General features: G+C 38.6%; 4 protein-coding genes across 5 annotated transcripts in view; 2 read left to right on the top strand and 2 right to left on the bottom strand.

The window, feature by feature from the left end:
* csgalnact1a (chondroitin sulfate N-acetylgalactosaminyltransferase 1a) overlaps positions 1-2637 on the bottom strand; it is a 36569-nt gene extending 33932 nt beyond the window's left edge. Inside the window, exon 1 of the mRNA XM_006789105.3 lies at positions 2529-2637. The gene's annotated coding sequence lies outside the window, so the exon portion shown is untranslated. The remainder of the gene's footprint in view (positions 1-2528) is intronic.
* A 2907-nt stretch (positions 2638-5544) lies between these two features.
* On the bottom strand, positions 5545-7965 carry nxnl2 (nucleoredoxin like 2). The gene is made up of 2 exons (XM_006789104.3): positions 7413-7965; positions 5545-6577 (listed from the first exon to the last, which is right to left on the bottom strand). Exons 1-2 carry the CDS (start codon positions 7712-7714, stop codon positions 6409-6411), a joined length of 471 nt encoding a protein of 156 aa, XP_006789167.1. The 5' UTR covers positions 7715-7965; the 3' UTR covers positions 5545-6408.
* Positions 7966-8884: 919 nt separating this feature from the next.
* On the top strand, positions 8885-10604 carry gng10 (guanine nucleotide binding protein (G protein), gamma 10). The gene is made up of 3 exons (XM_006789103.3): positions 8885-9118; positions 9932-10059; positions 10157-10604. Exons 1-2 carry the CDS (start codon positions 9038-9040, stop codon positions 10055-10057), a joined length of 207 nt encoding a protein of 68 aa, XP_006789166.1. The 5' UTR covers positions 8885-9037; the 3' UTR covers positions 10058-10059; positions 10157-10604.
* Positions 10605-13082: 2478 nt separating this feature from the next.
* Positions 13083-21163, top strand: btc (betacellulin, epidermal growth factor family member). Of its 2 annotated transcripts, none has more exons than XM_035906874.2 (5): positions 13083-13341; positions 13997-14074; positions 18900-19020; positions 19317-19463; positions 19605-21163. In XM_035906874.2, the coding sequence occupies exons 1-5, from the start codon at positions 13302-13304 to the stop codon at positions 19747-19749; spliced, it is 531 nt and encodes a 176-aa protein (XP_035762767.1). In that variant the 5' UTR covers positions 13083-13301; the 3' UTR covers positions 19750-21163. The 2 variants fall into 2 exon arrangements, with proteins under 2 accessions (XP_035762767.1, XP_006789165.1); XM_006789102.3 differs by having other exon boundaries at positions 13967-14074; positions 19605-21162.
* Positions 21164-21386: the final 223 nt, after the last annotated feature.

The raw sequence follows: 21386 nt of genomic DNA, 5'->3' as shown, positions 1-21386 counted from the left end.
GCCTGTTGGAGGGTAAGAAGGTGAGAGAAAGGTTTCTTTGATGTTTCTTGTCCCCTCAGGTGATTCTCCCTCCCATTCATTAGGGGCCGGTTTCTCCGGATCCTTCCAGTTGGCGTGCCATCTGGAAGGCCCTTAAAAAAAACGAAAACAACGAAAAAGCCTACACTCCTCTACTTCACTACAAGTGTCTGTGTTAACATGCACCGTCTAACCCCGCCCCCTGCTTTCCCTCTCTTCAAGTGCTCCATTTCTTCACGGTTAGGTTAGATTGTATCAGATTAAGCATTAATGGTCCCCATGGGGAAAATGGGTCATTGCAGCAGGGAATAAAGAGTGGCAACTCTTCTGATAATAAAGCAGACACTTCTTAAGTTAAAAAAAAAAAATCTAATTACTTCCCACATTCTCCTTCACTGATGTCAGAAATTTCAACCTTTTCCTGCTTTTTATGAATGTGAAATGTACATTAGTGCAAGTGGACCTTTTATAATAGGGGAATTAATGGTACAGACTAACACACTGATATCTGACGCACTTGTTCTCCCCCCCAGCTTTCCTGCCGGCCAGCAGCAGCAGCAGCAAGCCTCTCACCTTATTACAGCTGGGAGAGGCTCCAGCCAGTGCAACACTGGATCTGATAAGCAGTTAAGGAAATGGATGGATGGTTATATACACATATATACAGTGCCCGCTAATTTGCCCTTTCTGAGATGGCAGTAAATCATCCACAGAAGCACAATGAAAACCGCAATCCAATTCATAGAGGGCACAGTAAGCCTCTGCATAATCGCAATGTAATATAATAAATCGTGGTTTGCACAGTGAGACACTCCCTGTGTCACGGGTCTTATCGTTGTTGACGGTGACGGTTGCAAGTGGACAGTTATAAATAGATGACAACAGATTATGGCAAGACTGCAAACAATTGAAGCTGACAGAAAATGAAGAAATCCGGCGCATCAACATTTTTTACACCTGCTCATCTCAACCAGAAACACCTGCAGCGCATTCACCGTTGCTTTTCTTGTGCAATGGGAAAAAACTAAACAATTATGAGGCAAACTCACAACTTCCCTGTTCTCCCTGAAGCAGCACACCGCAGAACAGAAATTACCATCAGACGTTTCTCAACTCTAACCTCGCAGCAAGGCTAAGGTGAAGGCTTGTGGTTTGGCTTTAAGGGGTTACAACAGGTTTCTTTAACTGCTACCAAACCAGCTCCACCATCTGCTGTTGATAATTTATACTGTTAACTGTCAGCCGGCCCTACCAACGCAGGGCGATAAATCAGTGCCATTTATGCGATCTGCATTTAACTCAATAGTTTACTCAAGACTGGAACCATCTGAAAGAATAAAAAGACACATAGCGAGGGTGACTGTAATATCATCAGATCTCATTTGTCACTGTGCTGCAGGGATGTTACATCAGAGCATTTGAAATGTCAATGGCTAATTACCTCGCATGACGCTGTTATCTGAAATGTGAAACACGATGGTGCAGCATGGGAAAGCGAAACTGTAAACATTCACAGACGTGCACTTAACACATAAAAGCTGATGTTATTGTCACATCAGCTTTTAAAAAGTGCACACCATGACAGACCTGTAGCACACACACACAGACACACGGTCTGCCTCCCAAACAAACTCACACGCTGAGTAATCCCTCAAGTTTCACTCTTCAAGTCTGAGGAAAAAACAATCTACTCTGCCAGCATGCAAACCAAATATTTCAGGGTGCTAGGTACTTGTTAGTAAGCGCACTAAGCAGGATTAGAGCCTTTTCTGTGATAAAAACCTCCAGCAGTGTGTACTGGATGTATGCATGTGTGTGTGTGAGAGAGAGTGAGAGAGAGCAGGAGACAGAGAGAGAGAGAATGAGAGAGAGCAGGAGAGAGAGAGAGAGCAGGAGAGAGAGAGAGAGCAGGAGAGAGAGAGAGAGCAGGAGAGAGAGAGTGAGTGAGATTCAGTGGGATACTGTTAGAAAGAAGCCTACACTTTGACTGAGTGCATGTAATTTTATTATCTGGGTCTGCTCAGCTGAAATTATTGTAGGTGATGTTTTGTTCAGATCCTCTATGTGGTTTTGGTCTGGAGTGACCTTAAACATGAGTCACTGATTGGACCCTGTCAGTGAGTAGTGCTGCATTGGTATTAAATATTAGTGTGGGATGGATGAATTAAATGTCAGAAAAGGCGCTGCTGCAAAAACAAACACAAGTTAAATTCAAAATTGTGGACAATTTTTTGCACGTTTCCTTGACTCTTCCTGATATCTGCATAAAGCGCATTGTGGGGGGAAATGACCTGATAAGTTCGGCGTAATTACGCACAAAAAGTTGCTCGCTAAACCCTGTAATTACAGACAATCCAAATATAAACTAACAATTTACACTGATAGAGAATAAGTGAGAATAACTCCGCACATGTTCCCTATTAAAATATTAGGCTTTTGTTATTTTACAGTACGGCTATCGACAGGCTACATCTGTATATCAGCAGTGTCCTCTCATGCGGACAACTTACCTCTTGTCCCAGCAGTCGTCAGTCCGGTCCACTGTGAGCGGTGTCCCGGTGCTGCGGAACCGTCCTGCAGCCCTCCACCGGTCCACAGACGACTCTTCGGTTGTCCAGGAGCGGGTGTGAGCGTTTGTACCGCGGAGCAGCGAGAACAGCACCGGAACACGAGAAGCCTACTGCCTTCACAATAAAATGCACTAATTACGTATCAAGCTTTGCTAAAGCTTTTCATCTAAGCCAGTTACATTAGCTTAAAAAGAGAAATAAAAATAAAAGCACTAAAAATGGAAAATAGTATAGTTACCTGCACTTATTCAAAGCTCCCCAGTTCATATTAGTTATTCGATTTTTGTTCAATTAAACCACAAACTCTTAAAAGCAACAATTTCTGATAATGAAACGTGGTTAAGAGCAGAAGTGATACCAAGTAAATACAGGGCCAGTATTGGCGATGCTGATCGATACTGATACTTTTAACCCATAAAGGAAACTTCTGGGAGAGCAGTGTGTCATAATTTATGAAATGAATCATGATATTATTTTTGCAACTTTTGAACACGTTATAATGACCACTAAATCAATGTAATGTTGTTGTTGTTTTCATTTCCAAGAAAACGACTTATTTAATACAGTCCAGTGGGCTACATACTGAACTTAAGGGTTAAAAACTAGGTACTGATCCGCTAGTAATTAAGAGATGATGTGGCTTGTTGCCATCATGATTGGAAAGTGGAAACCAGCAACAACTTAAAAAACAAAAACAAAAAAAGCTCAGCTCTTAGCAGTGAAGACTGTGTGCCAAACTTCTGCTTTTTAATTGAATGGTGATTAAAAAAAAAAAAAAAAGTATCCCAGCCGACTGGGGAAATTACATTTAACATAGGGTAACTTTCCCCATTCCTTCCCCTCAAGTTGTCTGGTTTGCAGTACAAAATACTAGCGTTCTGTTTGCGAAAAGTCTCATAATGCTCCTCTGGAAGTCGTCCAGTTACTTCTTTGTGCCTTAAGTCATGTAAAAATCAGTTTAACAGTGAAAGGTTGTAGGTTTTTTCAAAGATGAAATTATGAAATATTTATCTAATCTCACTGTACATTAACCCCCACATGCAATGTCTACTTGTTTAACTTTACCCTTACTATTTTTATTCTGTTCATTCAGTGAGAAAGACATTGTTAGTCGCTCTCTGTGTTCTGTGTGTTTGGAAAACCAAAAAGAGTTTGTATTGCTGTATTGTTTGTTTTTCTTATGATATTGCTCAAAACAGGAAAACAATCTGTATATTCCTGGCACTACTGTAGTTTTTTTGTTTTTAAACTCAAGAGCTATGATAATACAAAAAAATGTTTTGTCTACATTTTCATTCATCTTTCCATGTATACCTTTCTGGCCACCCTATTATATAACTCTTCAGAAAGCTTTGTCCCCATCATGAAATTATTAATCTTTCTGACTTACCTTAGGTTTTTAAATCCGACAACTTTACTGATTAATGACTAATCTGAATGACAGCAGGTTAAATCTAGCAACAACCTTGGGGGGGAGGGGGGGGGCGACTATATAAAAAAAAAATTTAAACAAGTTTTATTTTGAAGGTTAGGAGCGGAAGTCAGATAGCTAATGTGATCGACTTGACCCCGATGCGCTCCGTGCAGGTCCGCCGGTCCGCCCAGCTCTCCGCCTCCCTCCCTCCAGGTCCTCTCATAAAGACAGCCTTGTTACTCAAGACACCGTTACAGCAGCAGGAAACACTACTGCCTTTCATTTGTAAGGCCAACAAGAAGTCCAAATGTGTAGCCCACATCTTCATCTACAAGTGACCCGAGGGGCTCTCTGAGGACCCAAATCACGTGACAGGCACGGAGCAAAAACTGTTGTCTTTGGAGTAAAAAATGTAGTTGTCTTGTTGAGTACTGATACACAGCGGTGGCAAAGTACTCAGATACACACACAATCTGCATTAATATACAAGTTGTTTATTCAATTTTGGATGAGCAAGTAAGTAGAAACTAGAGATATCTAATAAACAGAAGAGTCCAGCGTTTGCCTCTGAACTTGAAGGAATTACACACTAGGATTAGATGTATATCCTTGGCTACTTGCAAAATGCTTTAACGAGTAGCCTACAAAAAAAGTTACTTTCCATTGCCATTAGAGGACCAGAAAATGAGTGGCCTTTACACGCAAAGTACATAAAGATTTTATATGAATGAATAAAATTCATCCGCACTGCCTTATAAATCGACCGAATAGCGGTAAATAGCGTCCCATGCCGGTGGCTCTCTTTTTAATAACTCCTCAACACAATCAATAAATACTCAAACATTACTCAGATCAGGCCTCTCCCACTCGGATGAAAAATCAATTGACCGCGATAAGCAGATAAATGTGAAAACACCTTTTAATAAGACAAAACTGAACCGCCGGTCTTCACGCTACGCTCATAAATGGTGTTGCAGCTACACCACATGGCACACCGTGGAAATGCACCGTCTTCATCCTTTTTCCCAGAGGAATAATGATGCAAACTGCAGTATATTTTAACAATAAATAATCCATCTAACGTGGCAGTTTGAGTTATGTTACCTTGAAGAGTTGCTTCAATAAACTCAGATCTTTTGGTCTGCACAGTCCTCTGAGATTTGACGAAGGTCCTTGAAGAGACGCTCGATGCTCGACTCAATTCATCTCAGAATTGAGCTTCAGGTCTTGTCTGCTTTTTAAAAAGCAGACAAGACCTGGAGAAGATGGCCCGCGCACACGCATCATTATTCACCAGGTCTGTTGGATGCTTCGTGCACAAAGTGATAACAGCTGTGTCAGCGCACACGAGGGAAACAGGTAATTAGGACCATGCGTGTAGATGTGCCAGCACGATGGAAACACATCCTGTGGGCTTTCCACAGTTTAATGAGGCAAAAGGGAATCGCTCTGTTTGTTCATCAAACAGCTCTTCAGCACTACAACACAAAATCAAACCTTGAAAAAAAAATAGTAATAATAATCATAATTAAAACAGAACAGTTTTCTTCCATTAAATTTTTAATAATAGCCCATCTTAACAACTCATTAAAAACAGAATATAAAAATATACAGGCAGCTTGAGATAGAACTACATTTATGTACAAAGGTAAGTAATATAGAAACAAAATATATATTTAACAGAGGCAAAGTCTGGCTAAATGTTTGAAGAGCGCATTAACTATATACATGTACTTTAACGGCAGCAGCTGGCTTGAATTAGTCACATGAAATGGCCAATTTCTCTATTGGACGAGCCTGAGGGTTTATTGTTAATGCATAGGATGATAGAAGATCTGCAATTTGAGAAGTTTCTTTCCCACTACTTCACAATTTTTCTTTACCATAGATAAAGAGGTGTTTCATCAGCTACCATTTCTTACCATTTCAGGTATTGGGAGTAAAAATAAGAGTGCTGCCCTCGTCGTGTTTTGGTTGTGCAGTCAAGCCTTTACATTACAGGCAGATTTCACATCCAGTGGCAAAAAGAACTGGATGAACCCAGTCTAATCACTGACGGTGTCATTATTCCAACTATATGACCACTACATTGTGCAATCAAGACTGACTCCTTATGCCCAAGTAATAACTGCAAAACCATCATTAGACCAGCTCTTATGAATTAGTGGAATCTAAATACGATTATTCTTTCTCATAATGTTTCATTGAAATTGCATTTTTAACTACTGGTGTTCGACCTCTGACGGGAAAATGGGCAGAAGATGAATTAAAAATAAGCAGATCTTCATCTAACAGAAACATAAGCTGTCCAGTGATCCGGCGACTTCTCAGACGGCTACACTGAAATGGAAAGCGGGAAGATTTTATTAGCTTCGTTAGGCCCTCTATTTTCCTCATCCTTGTTTCCTAACCCTTGAAGTTCTGAAAGATCTCAGCAGCGTCCAACCAGGACCTGAAGCAGGCCAGGCCCCGGTCTCGGATCTGTTTCCTGCCCTTGTCCGTGATCACGTCGCCGTTCTCCTTCACGATCACCAGTTTGGGCACTGCTGTGATCTTGTAGCGATGCTTCAACTCACTGCGAGAGGACAAAAAGACAAAGAAATGCCTTTATTAGAAAAAGACACTTCTTCCACTGTAAAGAATCTATTATACACTTGATAGTTTTCCATGAATACATGTGAGATTCTTGCACATAACAACGCAGTTTGATGGCAACTGCGGCTACAGATATCTCACAAATTCAAATTTTACAAATAAAACATGTTACTGGCTGCAATTAATCAACACACCTAAACAAAATATAAGAAAAACAGCTTCACTGTGCTTAGATACAGCATTCAAATGCTGCTAACTTAAGGGCACATGGATGTTTTTATGTTTGATGTTTTTATTTCAATACTCATCTGCTTTGCTGAATATATTTAAAATCACACTACTGGTATGGTTAAACAGAACATTCAAAGAGTCCAGTTTTAACTTTGGGAAGAAAAAGAAATGAACAGAATAGCTGCAACTCCATCCAAGATTAGAAACTGAACAACTTGATACTCGACTTTAAAGTAGCTATGTAATAAATAACTAACTGCTTTTATTTAAGAAAAAATGTTTGAGAGAAAAGTTTGCACTCACAGGTGTACAGATCTGACTTTCATTTAGTCACGCAACCCTCCAATAACTCAAATCACGTGATCTGGAAATCAAAATAAACAAATAAAGGACACTTTGAAGAGAACAGTCTGGACTTGCTGTCGCTTAAACCTAATCCTCGACAGTGACGCGCATCAGCGTTTTACATAAGCTGGATCACTGCCTAGTAGACTGTACAGACTGCACTGTGTAGGTATAAGATAAATAAAACACCTGATTGTGTTACGTTGAGTTCAAATGAAATATTAGATTATGAAACTCACTTTTTGTAATCATCCGTCCAAGGCAGAGCGAGCCAGTCTCCATGCATGTCGTGGTAATATTCAACCATGTCATCGGTTGACTTGTCAGAAGACACGAAAACTATTTCAAACTGAGCCGGAGGATCCCTCTCCTCCACCAGCTCCGTGTAGAAGTCACACAGGATTGGGGTAAAGTCCCGACACGGCGGGCACCATCCCGCGGAGAAGTAGATCCCCACCACCTTGTTCCGCAGAGCCTCTTCGGGATCCACAAACTCTCCGTCCTTGTTCAGGAGTGTGCGTCCGGAAAATACCTCCACCATGTCTGTTGAAGTCCGGCTGCTTTGAGTTTTGTTGAGAGTTTCGTTTAGCTCATACTTGTTGCCGAGTTTTGAACACAACGCTCAGAAGTGTGGACTCTCCGGGGAAGGTTCCGTTTACCTTTCCGCAAAAGTAGCTTACAGCCAATCCCGATAATCACCTGCGGACCAATGAGGACGCAGAAACCGCCGTAATTCATTAGCCACGTGGGTAACACACACGCGCGAGCGCACGTACACTGCATTCAGAAGCAGTCAGCTAGCATAGTTGTCGTAACTACTACACAGCAATAGGTAAAGCACGACGTCTCGTGACGCTTTCCGGTATCGGTGTACGCATGCGCAAAGCCATAAACTAGACAACATTAAAGAAGTTTCAAAATCACATGTGCGTATGTGTGTTGAGGTTAATTATGATCAAATAGGGTATAATTACTTATCAGTAAATTATTATAAACTTGTTTGATTATTAATTATTAGTTTATACTTCATCTCACTCCTCAGTGTCTTCAGTGTAGTTTTGAAAGCTATTCAGTAATTTTACTTTTATTTATATGTTCGAAACAAAAGACGAAAATAGAGTATATTTTAGTCTCAGTACTAATGCATACAGGCAACGCTGACAGAAAAGGATAAATCATTTTCACAGTAATAATAATTTATTAAAAGAGCTTCCGTATCAACAAACAACAGAAGGGAGAGAAATTTGAAACATAACAGAGGAAAACAACGAAACAAAAATGAAAGAATTCATTAATAATGTCACTAATTACATCATCTGTTATAACAGTATAACAGTACTGGATAACATTTTATGTAAACCTTTATGTACATAAAACTACTTAATACTAAGCCTCATTGGGGAAAATCATCAGAGATATTTAATGGTAGATTCCAGATGTATTTGTGCTATATTTGAGAAAAGCTATATTTTATAAAACCCATATTATTACTTCTGGGGGGGGGGGGGTCAGTTGTATTTCTAAGGAAACACACTATTAAAATGACCACAGTCTTTTTTGAATATACTAGTACTTTTAATCTGGGTGAATGGAGCTTGAATTCCCTTTTAAAATACAGCTCTAAAACACTTTTCTATGAAGTCTCTAGTAGTACACAGGGAGGTCAGTGTGTTTGTATCACTCCTTATTTCTTCAGCTGAGTGCACTGAGGTCATTTGGAAAGAAACCCGGCCACTCTGTTCCTGTCCAGCATTTGCTGCCCATTAGTAAAGGCAACTGCTGAGAGCAAAAGACTAAAGAGACATCTTTTTCCCCCTTTTTCCTTCCCAAGGACTTTTTCTCTCCCAAAACAATTACAAACAACATGACCTCCAATTCCAATTTATCCAACATGCGACGGCTGGTAGAACAACTGAAGCTTGAGGCCAGTGTGGAAAGAATCAAGGTAAAGCTGGCATCTTTACAGAACACGACTGCTTGCTTTCTACAAACTAGCTTTTGTTGATTGATGTAACTATTTTGTTTAATATGTACATTATGAATGTTGGGAAAGTGCAACTTGATTAATTTTAGAATAAGATTTAGAATAAGATTGTTTAATCTATTTTATTTAAAACACTTAGTGTACGGTATTACACTATAGAAAAGTCACTCTGTATAGTTTAATGAATACATACATGCTTTAGATTAATATAACACACACCATTAATTAATCATTAAGTCAAAAAATAATTTTTAATGCAAAAACTCCAAAAAGTTCAAGATTTCTGCTTATAAATATAAGCTGGATAAGCTTTTTTACTACTAAGTTCCAATTTATTGTGAATAATTTTAAGATTTGGGTTATTTACTAAGTATTACTTTTAAAAAATAAACTGGGTAATCAGTATATTCAATATAAAATAGTTAGTGCCACCTCAACTACAACCCTAATAATCTATAAATGTATTTAACTAATTTTGTATTATGTATTTTATTACTATCACGGTATTCTGTATTATAAGCATTATATTATCTTATGAATGTTTTCGTTTTTTTAAATGAAGGAATTTATTAATTTGTCAAATCTGCTCTTGTAAATGCTAATAAACTCTGGGTGTCAGTTACACATATAAGTTTTTGGTTTTGCACAACCTAGAAAACAAAAAGCCTGCACTTGATTTGTGTGTGTGCGGATTTTTTTTTTTAAATCCTTTTAAAGTATATGTGAGTTACAAAGTTGTACCATCTGAGTGTATTTTTCTGTTTCTGCTTCCAGGTGTCCCAGGCAGCTGCAGAGCTCCAGCAGTATTGTCTGCAGAATGCAGGAAAAGACGCCTTGCTGGTTGGAGTCCCCACAGGCAGCAACCCTTTCAGAGAACCACGCTCTTGTGCCATAGTGTGAAGGTCAGGGTCCATAAAATGTGCAGCTTTGTTTCTTTGTAACGCCTGTTATTACGTCTGGATTTCAAATGTGGAATAAAACGTTTTGCACCTTTTGCAGTGGAAGACAAAGCGGATACAAGTGGCATCCCACTCAAAGAAGATATTAATTTTGCTTTGTTTTTTTAATAGTGTAATAGATTTTGATTTCATGTTTTTCTAAAAAAAGTTTTGTAAATCATCAATTTTTTGGTGAAACACATTAAAGCACATCCCGTGAACATACAGTCTTTTCAGTTTTTTCTTTTAAATTGCTTTTACAAAGTGCTGTGAAAACGCCATTTCTGCACCAAACAGTCTTACAGTGATTATCTGTAAAGTTTTCAAAGCGGATGTTTGTTGCTGAGCTCTAAATTATGCCTTGGAATCTCATGGCGTCTGCGCTTCCTGATGTTCAGTCTAAGTCAGGAACACAGCCAGAGAGAGGAAACTGGGTCTTCCTGTTCAAAACTGCAAAGACAAAATGCCACTTTCATTTATCCTTTGAGCCTTTTAAAACTTTTTGGATGTTCCAGCTGAAGAGAATGCTTAGATAAAATAAAATAAATGCACTCTGTGCAGAAGGTGCTTTACAAACTATATAAAAACCATGTTGTTCATTGTATTTGTGCGCGACAGTTTACATAAGTCGTTGTCTGTTTAGTCAGTTCATTTGTATATTTTATTTTAAAACAGAACTTCTATTTTTTTATATGTCTACATTGTTCAAGAAACTGTTTAATCTCCCTAAAACAAGTCTAGCCAGTCATGAGACAGCTCTGCCTTATCACTTCCTTTTCCTGTCGCTGCATGGGCGAGTCTCAATAGCTCTCCTGTCATGATGCCTCCTTTGTTAGCAACCTTTGCTCTGCAAACAAGGCTTTAGTGGTATCTGCAGATGCTTTAAATAAACTCCTAGTTCTCATTTCTCGTGTATCTTTGCAGTTTATTTAGGCAGAAGTCTGGATTTCAGAGTGTCAGAGAAGAGGGATTTAAGACAGTATTGTCATATGTAAGCATGTATTTACAGTCAGTGTGTAGATATATGTTTATATTAAAAAAATAAAATAAAAATAAAATGGGTGTTAAGCTCTGAGCTTTAGAAGTGCTGGTAATTGTTTTATGGGCAAGAATTTCAGTCTCTAGATGTGCAAAGCTGGTAGAGACATACCCTAAAAGACTGGCAGCTGTAATTGCAGCAAAAGGTGGTTCTACAAAGTATTGACTCAGGGGGCTGAATAATTACCCCACTTTTCAGTTATTTATTTTTAAAAAATGTTTGGAATCATGTATGATTTTCGTTCCACTTCTCACGTGTACACCACTTTGTATTGGTCTTTCACGTGGAATTCCAATAAAATTGATTCATGTTTGTGGCTGTAATGTGACAAAATGTGGAAAAGTTCAAGGGGGGGAAAATACTTTTGCAAGCCACTGTAGCTACTGACTGCAAGTTCATGTCTCCAGCTTAAACATCCAGTTTAAACTGATTTAAAGGTGGCAAGGTGGTGAAGTGCTATGCCTTCACAGGATGAAGGCTCCTAGTTTGAATCTTAGCTGGAGCTTTTCTGTATGGAGTTAGCATCCTCTCCTTGTGCCTGCATGGATACACTACTCCGCCTTCCTCTCATGTCCAAAGACATGCCTGTTAGGTTAATTGGTGATTCTAACCTGTATGTGATAAAAGGAGTTAAAGTATGGCATGAGCATCATGATAACTTTGAGATTTTAATGATTTCTTTGAACTATTCTTTTTTTTTTTCCCAATGTGGAATGATTGTGCAGCATTACACATCTTTAATGACTTTAACAAAAACAAGAAATGGGTGCACAAGTTTGAATTGATTTCGGATTTTCTTTCATCCATACAGGGTCATAGTTATGCATATAGACTCAAACATATACAGTGAGCAACATAAGTATTTGAACACCCTGCGATCATGAAGTCATGGAGGGGTCTGAAATTCACACTGTAGGTGCATTCCCACTGTGTCACACAGCATTTAAACAACAATTCAAGAAATCACATTGTATAATTTTTATGACATTATTTGTATAGCACTGCTGCACATAAGTATTTGAACACCTGGCAATCAGCAAGAATTCTGGCTCTCAAAGACCTGTTGCTATGTCTTTAAAAACTCCACCTTTACTCCACTTATTAATGTGTGGAAAAGTGTGAAATTACACCATCTTCTGGTCAGGTTTAGAGTTTACAAAAGAAGAATGGAAGGCAGAGCCTTCAGCTACTGGGCCTCTCTCCTGTGAACAGCTGTGCTTTGAGACACCCTTTCCACTTTTTAAAATTAGAAATAAAACTTTCCCTTTTCATAAAGCTGACAGTTAGGCTTGGATCATGTGACCTTAAAGCTATGCTATTCAATAAGCCCAGGGACTTCCCATGACGCACTGAGTGGTTCTCCACCACTCCTATTTTCTTTTTAAACTCTTTACTCTATTTTTTCTTCTAAAGTTTTCACCTAAAAGTAGTAAAATGAATAAATGAAATGATGTAACTGAAGTTTAAAGTGCAAGTAAAAGAAGGTTGCTACAACCATTTAAACTTCCACATTAAACTTTATTTCACTTTCCTTAAACTCTCCAGGAATCAGTGCAGACCTGCAAGGAATACAGCTGTTCCAGCCATCTATTTTATCAGATTTTATCTCCTACCCATCCACCTACATTTATCTGCTTTCTGTTCCAGGGAATGAGGGAAGGACAGTGGAATGGAAAATTAAAAATAGAATCTAAAGTCCTTTTCAGCTAAACCGGTGCCACGTATTGTCAATGAATGCTCCACCTGTCATTTCATTCTTAAGAAAGCAAACCTCAGGTATAAAGGCAAACTTGTTCTCTAAAGAGAAAATAAACAGAATAGCTTGAATGGAGTTGTCTTCTCCTTTAAAGCTTTAAAGGTATGGGCGGGGATTGGAGTTCAGTTTCAGTGCCGCCTCCTTTTTCTGTTCTCACACCCAGCAGCTCAGGCCAGTCACAGAAGAGTCAGCGAGCTTTGGACTGGACGTGCTTTGGTTATAGAAATTATGAAATTAGCCACCATCAATGAAGAACCACAATACGACACGCCACTGGGGAACTTCCACAGCCTTTCCACACCTTTTTCAAAGGTCGCTGACCCCTGAAAAAGGACTGAACCAGTTTGACTTTTGTTTGTTAATGACACTGAACTTTAATATACTGGATGAAAACTTTTATCAAGTGAGGAGATGGCCAAAGTGTACAGACTCTATGTAGGAATAGTAATCGGTAAGATCTTTTCTCTTGTTCACCTTTCTTTCTCATTGTCCATAAGCAGAAGGCTAAAAACCCAAAAGGATAATATTAAAATGATATGTAAATAGTTCTTGTTTTAAATGCATGTCCTGTACTGTTCCAGTTTTCTTCTCATATCTAGTTTTTAAAGTGTCATTTGAATAGCTCTATGTTGTTTTGACTGGTATTAAAACCATGTGTTATCAAAATAATGGAGCCAAAACAAGTTTACGGGCAATGCCCTGCTAAGCAATTTGTGGAATAATTGTACTTGTACAACAAGCTTCACTTGTGGTTAATGATTAAATGAAGAGCTCATGCACAAGGAATGTGCATCTTCTGTGATCATTAATCATCATCAAATCAGGCTTCCCTTAATATAAGTTTTGGAAACTGTTTGTGACATTGTCCTTTCTATAGGTTTATATATTAAAAAAACAATTATTTGCCAATACAGTCACCAGGAAAAGTAATAAAGGATGTTTATAGAGTAGTAAAAGTCCTGTCATCTCTTATCCAGATCCTGTAAGTACAATGCGGCTAAACACTGGTTAAAATGTGCAGGTGTACGTACGTTGGTTGTGTGTGATTGGCTTTTTGTTTGTGCTCCTGGCTGCAGCTCTGACCTTATGCAAATACTGCCTGGCAGAGTGGAATGCCACAGACGTGCCTCCCACCGGAACTGTGTCCGACTGTCATCTCCATGGCAACAGAGACAATTGCACAGGTAGATATGGAAAGGTGGTGTAGGTGGCGTTTCTGTGACGGTAACTGCTTCTTTGGTTTGACTTTTTCAGTAGTAGAAGTAGTAAGACAGATGTTGGTATGAGACACACATAAGTATATTGTTGAGGAGTCACAATATACAATACACAATATAAAATGTATCAACCCTTAGTACAGAGGTATTGTCAACAACCTCTGCTGGGTAATTTCTGTAATTAAACAAATTTTAACTGCAATCTCATCATTGTTAGATGGATTTTGGGGGAAATAAACCACTAGATAAGACCCATAACATGGGTGTTGTATTTTATATGGGATTAAGTACAATAGCACAAATTCAAACCACCAATATTTTCTTATCTTGTACTACTAACTACTGTAACTACTCAACAACAAAGGTAGTCTCCTACTGTTCCTGGTGTAGTGACAACTTTATGTTAAATAATATACTGCATAGTACTGCATGGGAAAAAAGCATTTTTGGTACCTAAAATATATACATATATATATATGTATATATATATATATGTATATGTGTGTGTGTGTGTGTGTGTGTGTGTGTGTGTGTTCTTTTGGAAAAATGAAGATTAATTTAGATAAGTTTTTGAACTTAGGAAGCTAACTAAAATAAAATAAAAATATTAATTATGCTTAGTTTTAGTATCTGTTGGTGAAAATTTTTATTACGACTTTGCTGATTAGACATTGATGGACATGCTTACTGAGACTGTGGATATCTAGAAGACTGTATGTGAACTTCTTCCAGAAAGTTCAGAGTTGTTATTGTAATACCTTTACTGATTTCCTTATTCTCGCATCTGAATTATGCTCTCTATACAATATGATTAAAAAAGAATAAAACTTACACTTTCACTCTAGAAACTAAAATGAATACAAAACAAAGACACAAAATAAAATTAAAATAATATCTGACTATATAATAGAAAAGCTCTAATCAGTCCAAATTAATAGTTTGAAAAGAATTGAAATTAATAGATTCTATTTAAGATTTGAAACGAAAACACTGACTTTATGTTTGTATATCTATAAAACAATCATCGTTATTTAGCTAAGGTGTGCAGAAAGCGCAGAAACAGGTTGAAACACACCATTTAGCACCGCTTTTCACTTTGATTTGTGATTTTTTTTTTTTTTTTAAAGACGTAGTATTTTAATTTGTGAGCTTTATAGGGTCTAAAGACTTGTTCGGGTTAGCTATGTCCTCTTTTCCACTGTTTCTGCTAAGCAAACCAGCAGCTAGTGTTAGCTTTATAGCTCACGAAGTGACAGGGGTATCGGTTGCCCCATCTCGCCTAATTCTTGGCAAGACAGCAAATAAAGCTACTTCCCAGACTATCTCTTTAAACTTCGTAACATGAGATTTTTCCTTTCAGCACTGAGGTCATGACAGCAAACTGGGTCTCGTGTTTCATCTAACAAGTGAAGCGCTCTCATTGATGTCACAGCACTATTGTTTTACAAGCTCAATATTCAAAGATAATGTCATGAGAGCCGCTTGTAAAGATAGCGGTATTCAGAAGAAGTGTTATGTGAAACCGGTGGTCAGAGGTTCATCTCCATGGCTCACCAGCAGCTGTCAGGGTGTGTTTTATCATGTGTGTCTGTGATAGAGAAAAGGGATGAAAACAGAATCCCATTTCATTTTGTAAAGAATTTTAATGAAACGACTTGATTTCCAAAACAGCTGGGATGCTTCAAAAATGTGAACAAAACCAGGATGATTTCGAAAGTAGGTCAGGTCTTTTAACTGGAATATTTTACTACTACGTGAAAAAATATGAGCTCATTTTGAATTTAATGGCAACAACATGTTTTAAAAAAGTTGTCATGAGGGCAACACAAGACCGGAAAAGTAAGTGGTAAAAAAAACAGCTGGAGGAACATTTTTTAACTAATTGGGTTAACTGGCAATAGGTCACTAACACAATAACGTATTAAAAAAGAGCCTATGAGAGAAGCAGAGTTTCTCTGAAGTAAAGTTGGGCAGAAGTTCACCAATCTGCAAAATAAATGTGGAACAATTTTAGAATGATATTTCTCAAAGCGCTTTTAATATCTCATCATCTACGGTAATAATACTATCATATCATCAAAATAATCAGAGAATCTGGAGAATTCTCTGTGGGTAAGAGACAAGGCTAAAAATCGGTATTGCATTAACAGCAGGTATGATTCTGGCAGGAACGTTTTGGCACGGACTCAGGAGCACTTCAAGACATCAGTGTTTGCGAACACAGTTCACCGTGCCAACTACAAATGCTCTGTCGTGCAAAGAAAAAGCCATGAACATGATCCGGAAATGCAGCCTCAGCCAAAGTTTATTTAAAATGAGGGCAAGTGGAAAACTGTTTTGTCATCGGACAAACTAAAATTTGAAATTCTTTTTGTAAAACAGGATCACGGTGTGCTCCGGATTAAGGAGGACAAAGACAATCTGGTTATGATTAGCATTCAGCTCAAAAGTCTCCAAAGCAAAGCCTAACCCTAACCCCAAGGCCAATAAGTATCATGGTAGAAGAGCTCAGGGGCTAAACTGGCTTGCAGTCCAGATCTTTTACCAGTTGAATACATTTGATGCATCATGAAATGGAAAATAAGACGAGTCAGGACTGTTGAGCAGCTATAATTTCATATCAGATAAGAATGGGAAAACATTCCTTTCCCAAAAGTCATGCAATTGTTTACAGACTGGTGTTAAACATGGCCCAGTCCCAACTTTTTAAAGACATGTTGCTTCCATCAAATTCAACATGAGCCAAACTTTTTCTTAAAGGATTTTTGGTTCATATATTTGATATGTTTTCTATGTTCTATCATGAATAAAATATGGAATAAGGAGATTTGCAAATCATCATATTCAGTTATTATTGAGATGTTGCACAGCATCCCAGCTCTTCTGGAGCTCAAGTTGTAGAGACACGTGTCTAATGAGATCTCGATGACACCAGGCCTTTCCTGGCATGCATTGCACAGTTCTTCAGTGGATTGTGTTACAAACAATCTATATATACACACATCATGCCATGCCAGAAGGTGAGGGTGTACATCAAAGAAGATCATGACACAGTTACAGAAATAGACTGATAGGTTTGTAGCATAAACCTATTCGCTGGAACATTAAGGACAATTTAATTACACAGCAAAGCAAGACACGAGTAGGAAAAGTTCTTCATGTTTCTCGTGCACGGGAGAGAACTGGACAAACGCCGTTCCTTCGCTTGACCCCAGTTGCTCTCATCTGCTCCCCCGTAACACTGCTCTTTTATTGAGGTTACATGAATATACATAGGTTCATTAACATATGACGTCTACATACAAACAAAGAGTACCTTGCCTGTGCGTTGTGTAAGTGTGTGTGTGTGTGTGTGTGTGTGTGTGTGTGTGGGGTGAGAGTGTGACCCCATAAACAACTTCCCTAACCCTGCTGGTTTGGAAGTCCAACAGTTCATCTAAACAAAAGGCACTTAGCCTAAAACAGATATAGACACGTTTATCCTACCATAAAACAATAAGAGAAGGCATGCCCTCTCCCATGCTCCCAGAATGTGGGTGTGAATGCCAGAACACTCTAGAATGCACACCAAGCCTTTGCAGACTATTAAGGATCACACATCCCATCACTACACAATCGACTATACACCTCTAAGCATATATGGTTAAATACCTCTAAGCATAAATGACAATAAACAATACAAATCTAACAAGACGTTTGGAGAAATGAGCTCATTTGCTTTTGGTACATTTGTTCATTTAGACAAGGTGACTGATAAATCTCCATTAGGCCTATATACTAGGCACATAAAGTATTTTTGTGTTAGCCATACACTGCAGGCAATATGAAAGACAGAAATCTGAAAAGCAGCGGGGGCTCTAACTTGAACTTGGTCTTGCTATCTTTTGAGAAATGAGCTCATTAGGTAATGATACAGCTTATTCTTAGAAGTTGTTTTAGTGCAACCGATACCTGAAATCAAGAACAGCACATGGCGCTAGGACTTCTCAGCGGTAACCATTTTATTGGAACCATAATTTACAAAATAAGCATTATGCTGTATTGAAGAAGGCTTTAAAACATTGAGTCCTTTAAGAAAATGTTTTCCAAAATCAAACGTAGGATAATTTACTCAAAGACTTCTAAAATCTGATTTCTTTTGGCAGTCGCAATAGTCTCCCCCTGTTGACCATTAGAAAGAACGCAGGGTTAAGGCACTAACACACTGACTTCACTCAGTGTCTATATGCTCGACATATATATCTATCTGTTTTGTATACAATCAATGACAGCAACATTAGAATTTGATAAATAGTAATATTAATAAAAAATGTTGTGCTTCACTTTTTCAAACCATAAACAAAAAAGGCCTTTTGTTTTTTCTACACAAAGTATATTTTTGATTTGGCATAAGATCAAGAAAATAGCTTCGATATGCAACATACACATTTTCCCCATAAGTACAGTTGGAGCTACATATAAGCATTTGAGTAGCTTTAAAAAGACAAGTAACAAGGGAACACAGTTCATCTATCTCAGGTTTAAGGGAACAAACTCCAGCTACCAGCCCAAGTTGTAGTTTTGCGAGGGCTTTCATAAGGGACTATTTTATGCCTAGTAATAGTGACAGGGTCATTGTTGATGGTAACAGGCATTATCATAGAGTAGACTATTTAACAAAACTGATTAAAACTATGCTTTATATAGAACAACTGACAAATTTAACTGTTTAATTTCTGTATTTATGAGCTTCTATACGTGCTTGCTAGCAATGATTAGACTCCTCCCCTTTCTACACATTTTACTCCTCCAGAAAACACAATAGATACTGGACAGTCGAATGGGCACTTCTCAAAATGCCCAGAGGAACTTGAGCATTACTGCATCCATGGGGAGTGTCGTTACATAAAGGACCAGGATGCACCGTCCTGCAGGTGAGGCGCAGATTTCCAAACTCTGTTTCCAAGTTGTGCAAAATGTAATTTAAACAAAACTCATTCTGCAAAATTATTTAGCTGTGGAGCAGAGACAGTGACAAGAGACTGCCAACAAGGATGTTTATTTAAACAAACAACAGGGTGCAAAAGAAAGCCCTGTCATTTATGTTCCTGCACGACAATGTTTCCAGGGTTCCTTCCGAGCATGTTAAAGAAGTAGACGAACAGATGCCTTGCAAGAAAAATGCACACGAAAATGAAGTTAGGAACACATTTTATGTTCTTTGTCGCAGGTGTCAGATCGATTACATTGGTTCCAGGTGTGAGTACCTAAACCTGGAGGTGCAGACACAAGGCAAACAAGGAATCATAATTACCTGTGCCATCGCAGGGCTTGTGCTATTAATTCTTCTTGTTGTTTTCATCTGCATCTGTTCACGGTAAGTCTGTGTACATGTGAGGGGCTAAATGAAATTTCACCATTTTATGGAATGCATGTAAAGGATCAGAGTGGATGCCTGCTGCATACTGATGATTAGCTCTTGGCTCTTGATTGTTGGCCATGATTGTTTCTTTCTCAGTCGTAGGAGGAGATTGCAAAGGGACAGACAAAGGGAGGAACCAAGGAATGGGACGGAGAAGCTTGGCATGATGATGGACAGCAATGCAACAGGCTCAACTTTAAAGCCCGACTCAGCAGAGCAAGCCCTCACAAATTCTGTATGAGAACCTAGCTGAGGAACGTGTCTGGGAATCTTTTATACATAAAAGATGATAGCTGTCACCTTCGCTTAAGCATTCGGAGGTTTGTGAACGGCACCGAGGCATTTATGGATAAAGTGCATCTGTTGGTGCACTTTATGGGAGTTTATACAGTTCCTTTTAACACTCTTCAAAGAAGTGTGAGAGCAAAGAAGATGCCGTCCAAGATTTATAATAAATATCAGTCGGAGAGCTGTGTTTAGCTGCTGGTGTGCTGGCACGGGTGTTTTTTCCACTGCTGTGGAGGAACAGGCTCATCTACCCTCTGACTAAGTGCTGCTGGGCTGCACCGCACTAAATAAACTGTTGCTATCCTGGAAAAGGCTGTGACACCATTTGGCAGGCCATGATAACAGTTGATCTGGCTGACCAGATAGTGCCCTTCGTGGGCGACATATGGACACTAAGACATGGAAGAAAAAGGACTGCACGAAGATACGGCACTCCATAAACTCCTGTCATGTGAACAAACCATTAGATGTATAGAAATCCTCAGGAGTACTGCCAGCTGCTGTTTTAGTAGCTTTGTGTCATTTTTGTATTGCTCCTATTTGTTTAAGGCTGGTTTTGCTTTAGTGTCACGTCACAAGATCAGAGTGTTTATTGTACAGGCACCAGTAAAATCAACAGTTATCACTTATTCAGCAATCCACAGAAATGAACTAACACCGAATATTGTTACTCAGAAACATTAGCAATGCAAGAAAAGCATGTATAAATATATATATATTTATATATATATATACAGTATGTATAAAATGAGGTTCTGGATTCTCCTGGTTTGGAGGAGGACAAGGAGAACTTGTGCTGAAGGCTGTTTTGATCTGTATATTTGGAGCCGAGCAGCCTCTGAGCTACAGAGGCTGAACAGCTGAGCCTGTGTGTGGAAGCTTGGCTTAACTAAAAGTGCTCCACTGTATGAGACAGTTTCCAAACTTGCTAGCCTTTCACTTTGGGGTTTTAATGTGTATCTGTATGTGTATGAACTCTAAATGTAGTCTGAAGAGAGTAAGGACAAAGTCAGAGAAGCTTGTTCTCATGTTTATTTGTCACCTGTCAGTAAATGTGCCTCCTACGTGCACTGTGCATTTGCATTTGCTTCAGCCATTTTTTTCTAAATTGTCTGTTCGAATGAAACTGACACTATGTGGTGCTCTCTAATAAATGGAACATGCCTTTACTCTGCAGGCTAATAAGTGTTCACGATCGCTGCTGATGTGCAAATTCCTGCAGATAACTGTATCTCTGTAACCTTTCATATGAAACTATTATTTCATCCTCCACAACACAGACTCTGGACTACATAAACAAGCACGCAAGACATACTGCAGTCATATTAAATCATAATTATGCTTCATTGCAGGGGGTTGTTATGTTGCTATGGTGCTGTAACTTGTGTCAGCAGTGTGAGCCAAAAAATACCAGTCTGACAACAAACATAACACACCATCATTTTATGACATAAAGGGATATAATCCTGCTGGCACAAACCTGCAGGATTACATCCCCAAATGGGAATTATCCTGTAACTGACCATCCCAGCTTTGCATACACCGTAAAAAAAAAAAATCCTAAAAAAACAGTAATATTCCGGCAGCTGG

Source organism: Neolamprologus brichardi, chromosome 7 (assembly GCF_056152115.1).
Source record: "Neolamprologus brichardi isolate AB-2024 chromosome 7, ASM5615211v1, whole genome shotgun sequence".
Taxonomy (NCBI): domain Eukaryota; kingdom Metazoa; phylum Chordata; class Actinopteri; order Cichliformes; family Cichlidae; genus Neolamprologus; species Neolamprologus brichardi.
This window is presented reverse-complemented; position numbering and strand designations above follow the sequence as displayed.

Coding starts and splice junctions, on each gene's coding strand:
- nxnl2 (XM_006789104.3), bottom strand. CDS start 7,714: ATGGTGGAGGTATTTTCCGGACGCACACTCCTGAACAAGGACGGAGAG. Junction 6,578..7,412: donor TGGACGGATGATTACAAAAA/GTGAGTTTCATA, acceptor GTCCTCTCGCAG/TGAGTTGAAGCATCGCTACA.
- gng10 (XM_006789103.3), top strand. CDS start 9,038: ATGACCTCCAATTCCAATTTATCCAACATGCGACGGCTGGTAGAACAA. Junction 9,119..9,931: donor CCAGTGTGGAAAGAATCAAG/GTAAAGCTGGCA, acceptor TTCTGCTTCCAG/GTGTCCCAGGCAGCTGCAGA.
- btc (XM_006789102.3), top strand. CDS start 13,302: ATGGCCAAAGTGTACAGACTCTATGTAGGAATAGTAATCG. Junction 14,075..18,899: donor CAACAGAGACAATTGCACAG/GTAGATATGGAA, acceptor TTACTCCTCCAG/AAAACACAATAGATACTGGA. Junction 19,021..19,316: donor CAGGATGCACCGTCCTGCAG/GTGAGGCGCAGA, acceptor TCTTTGTCGCAG/GTGTCAGATCGATTACATTG.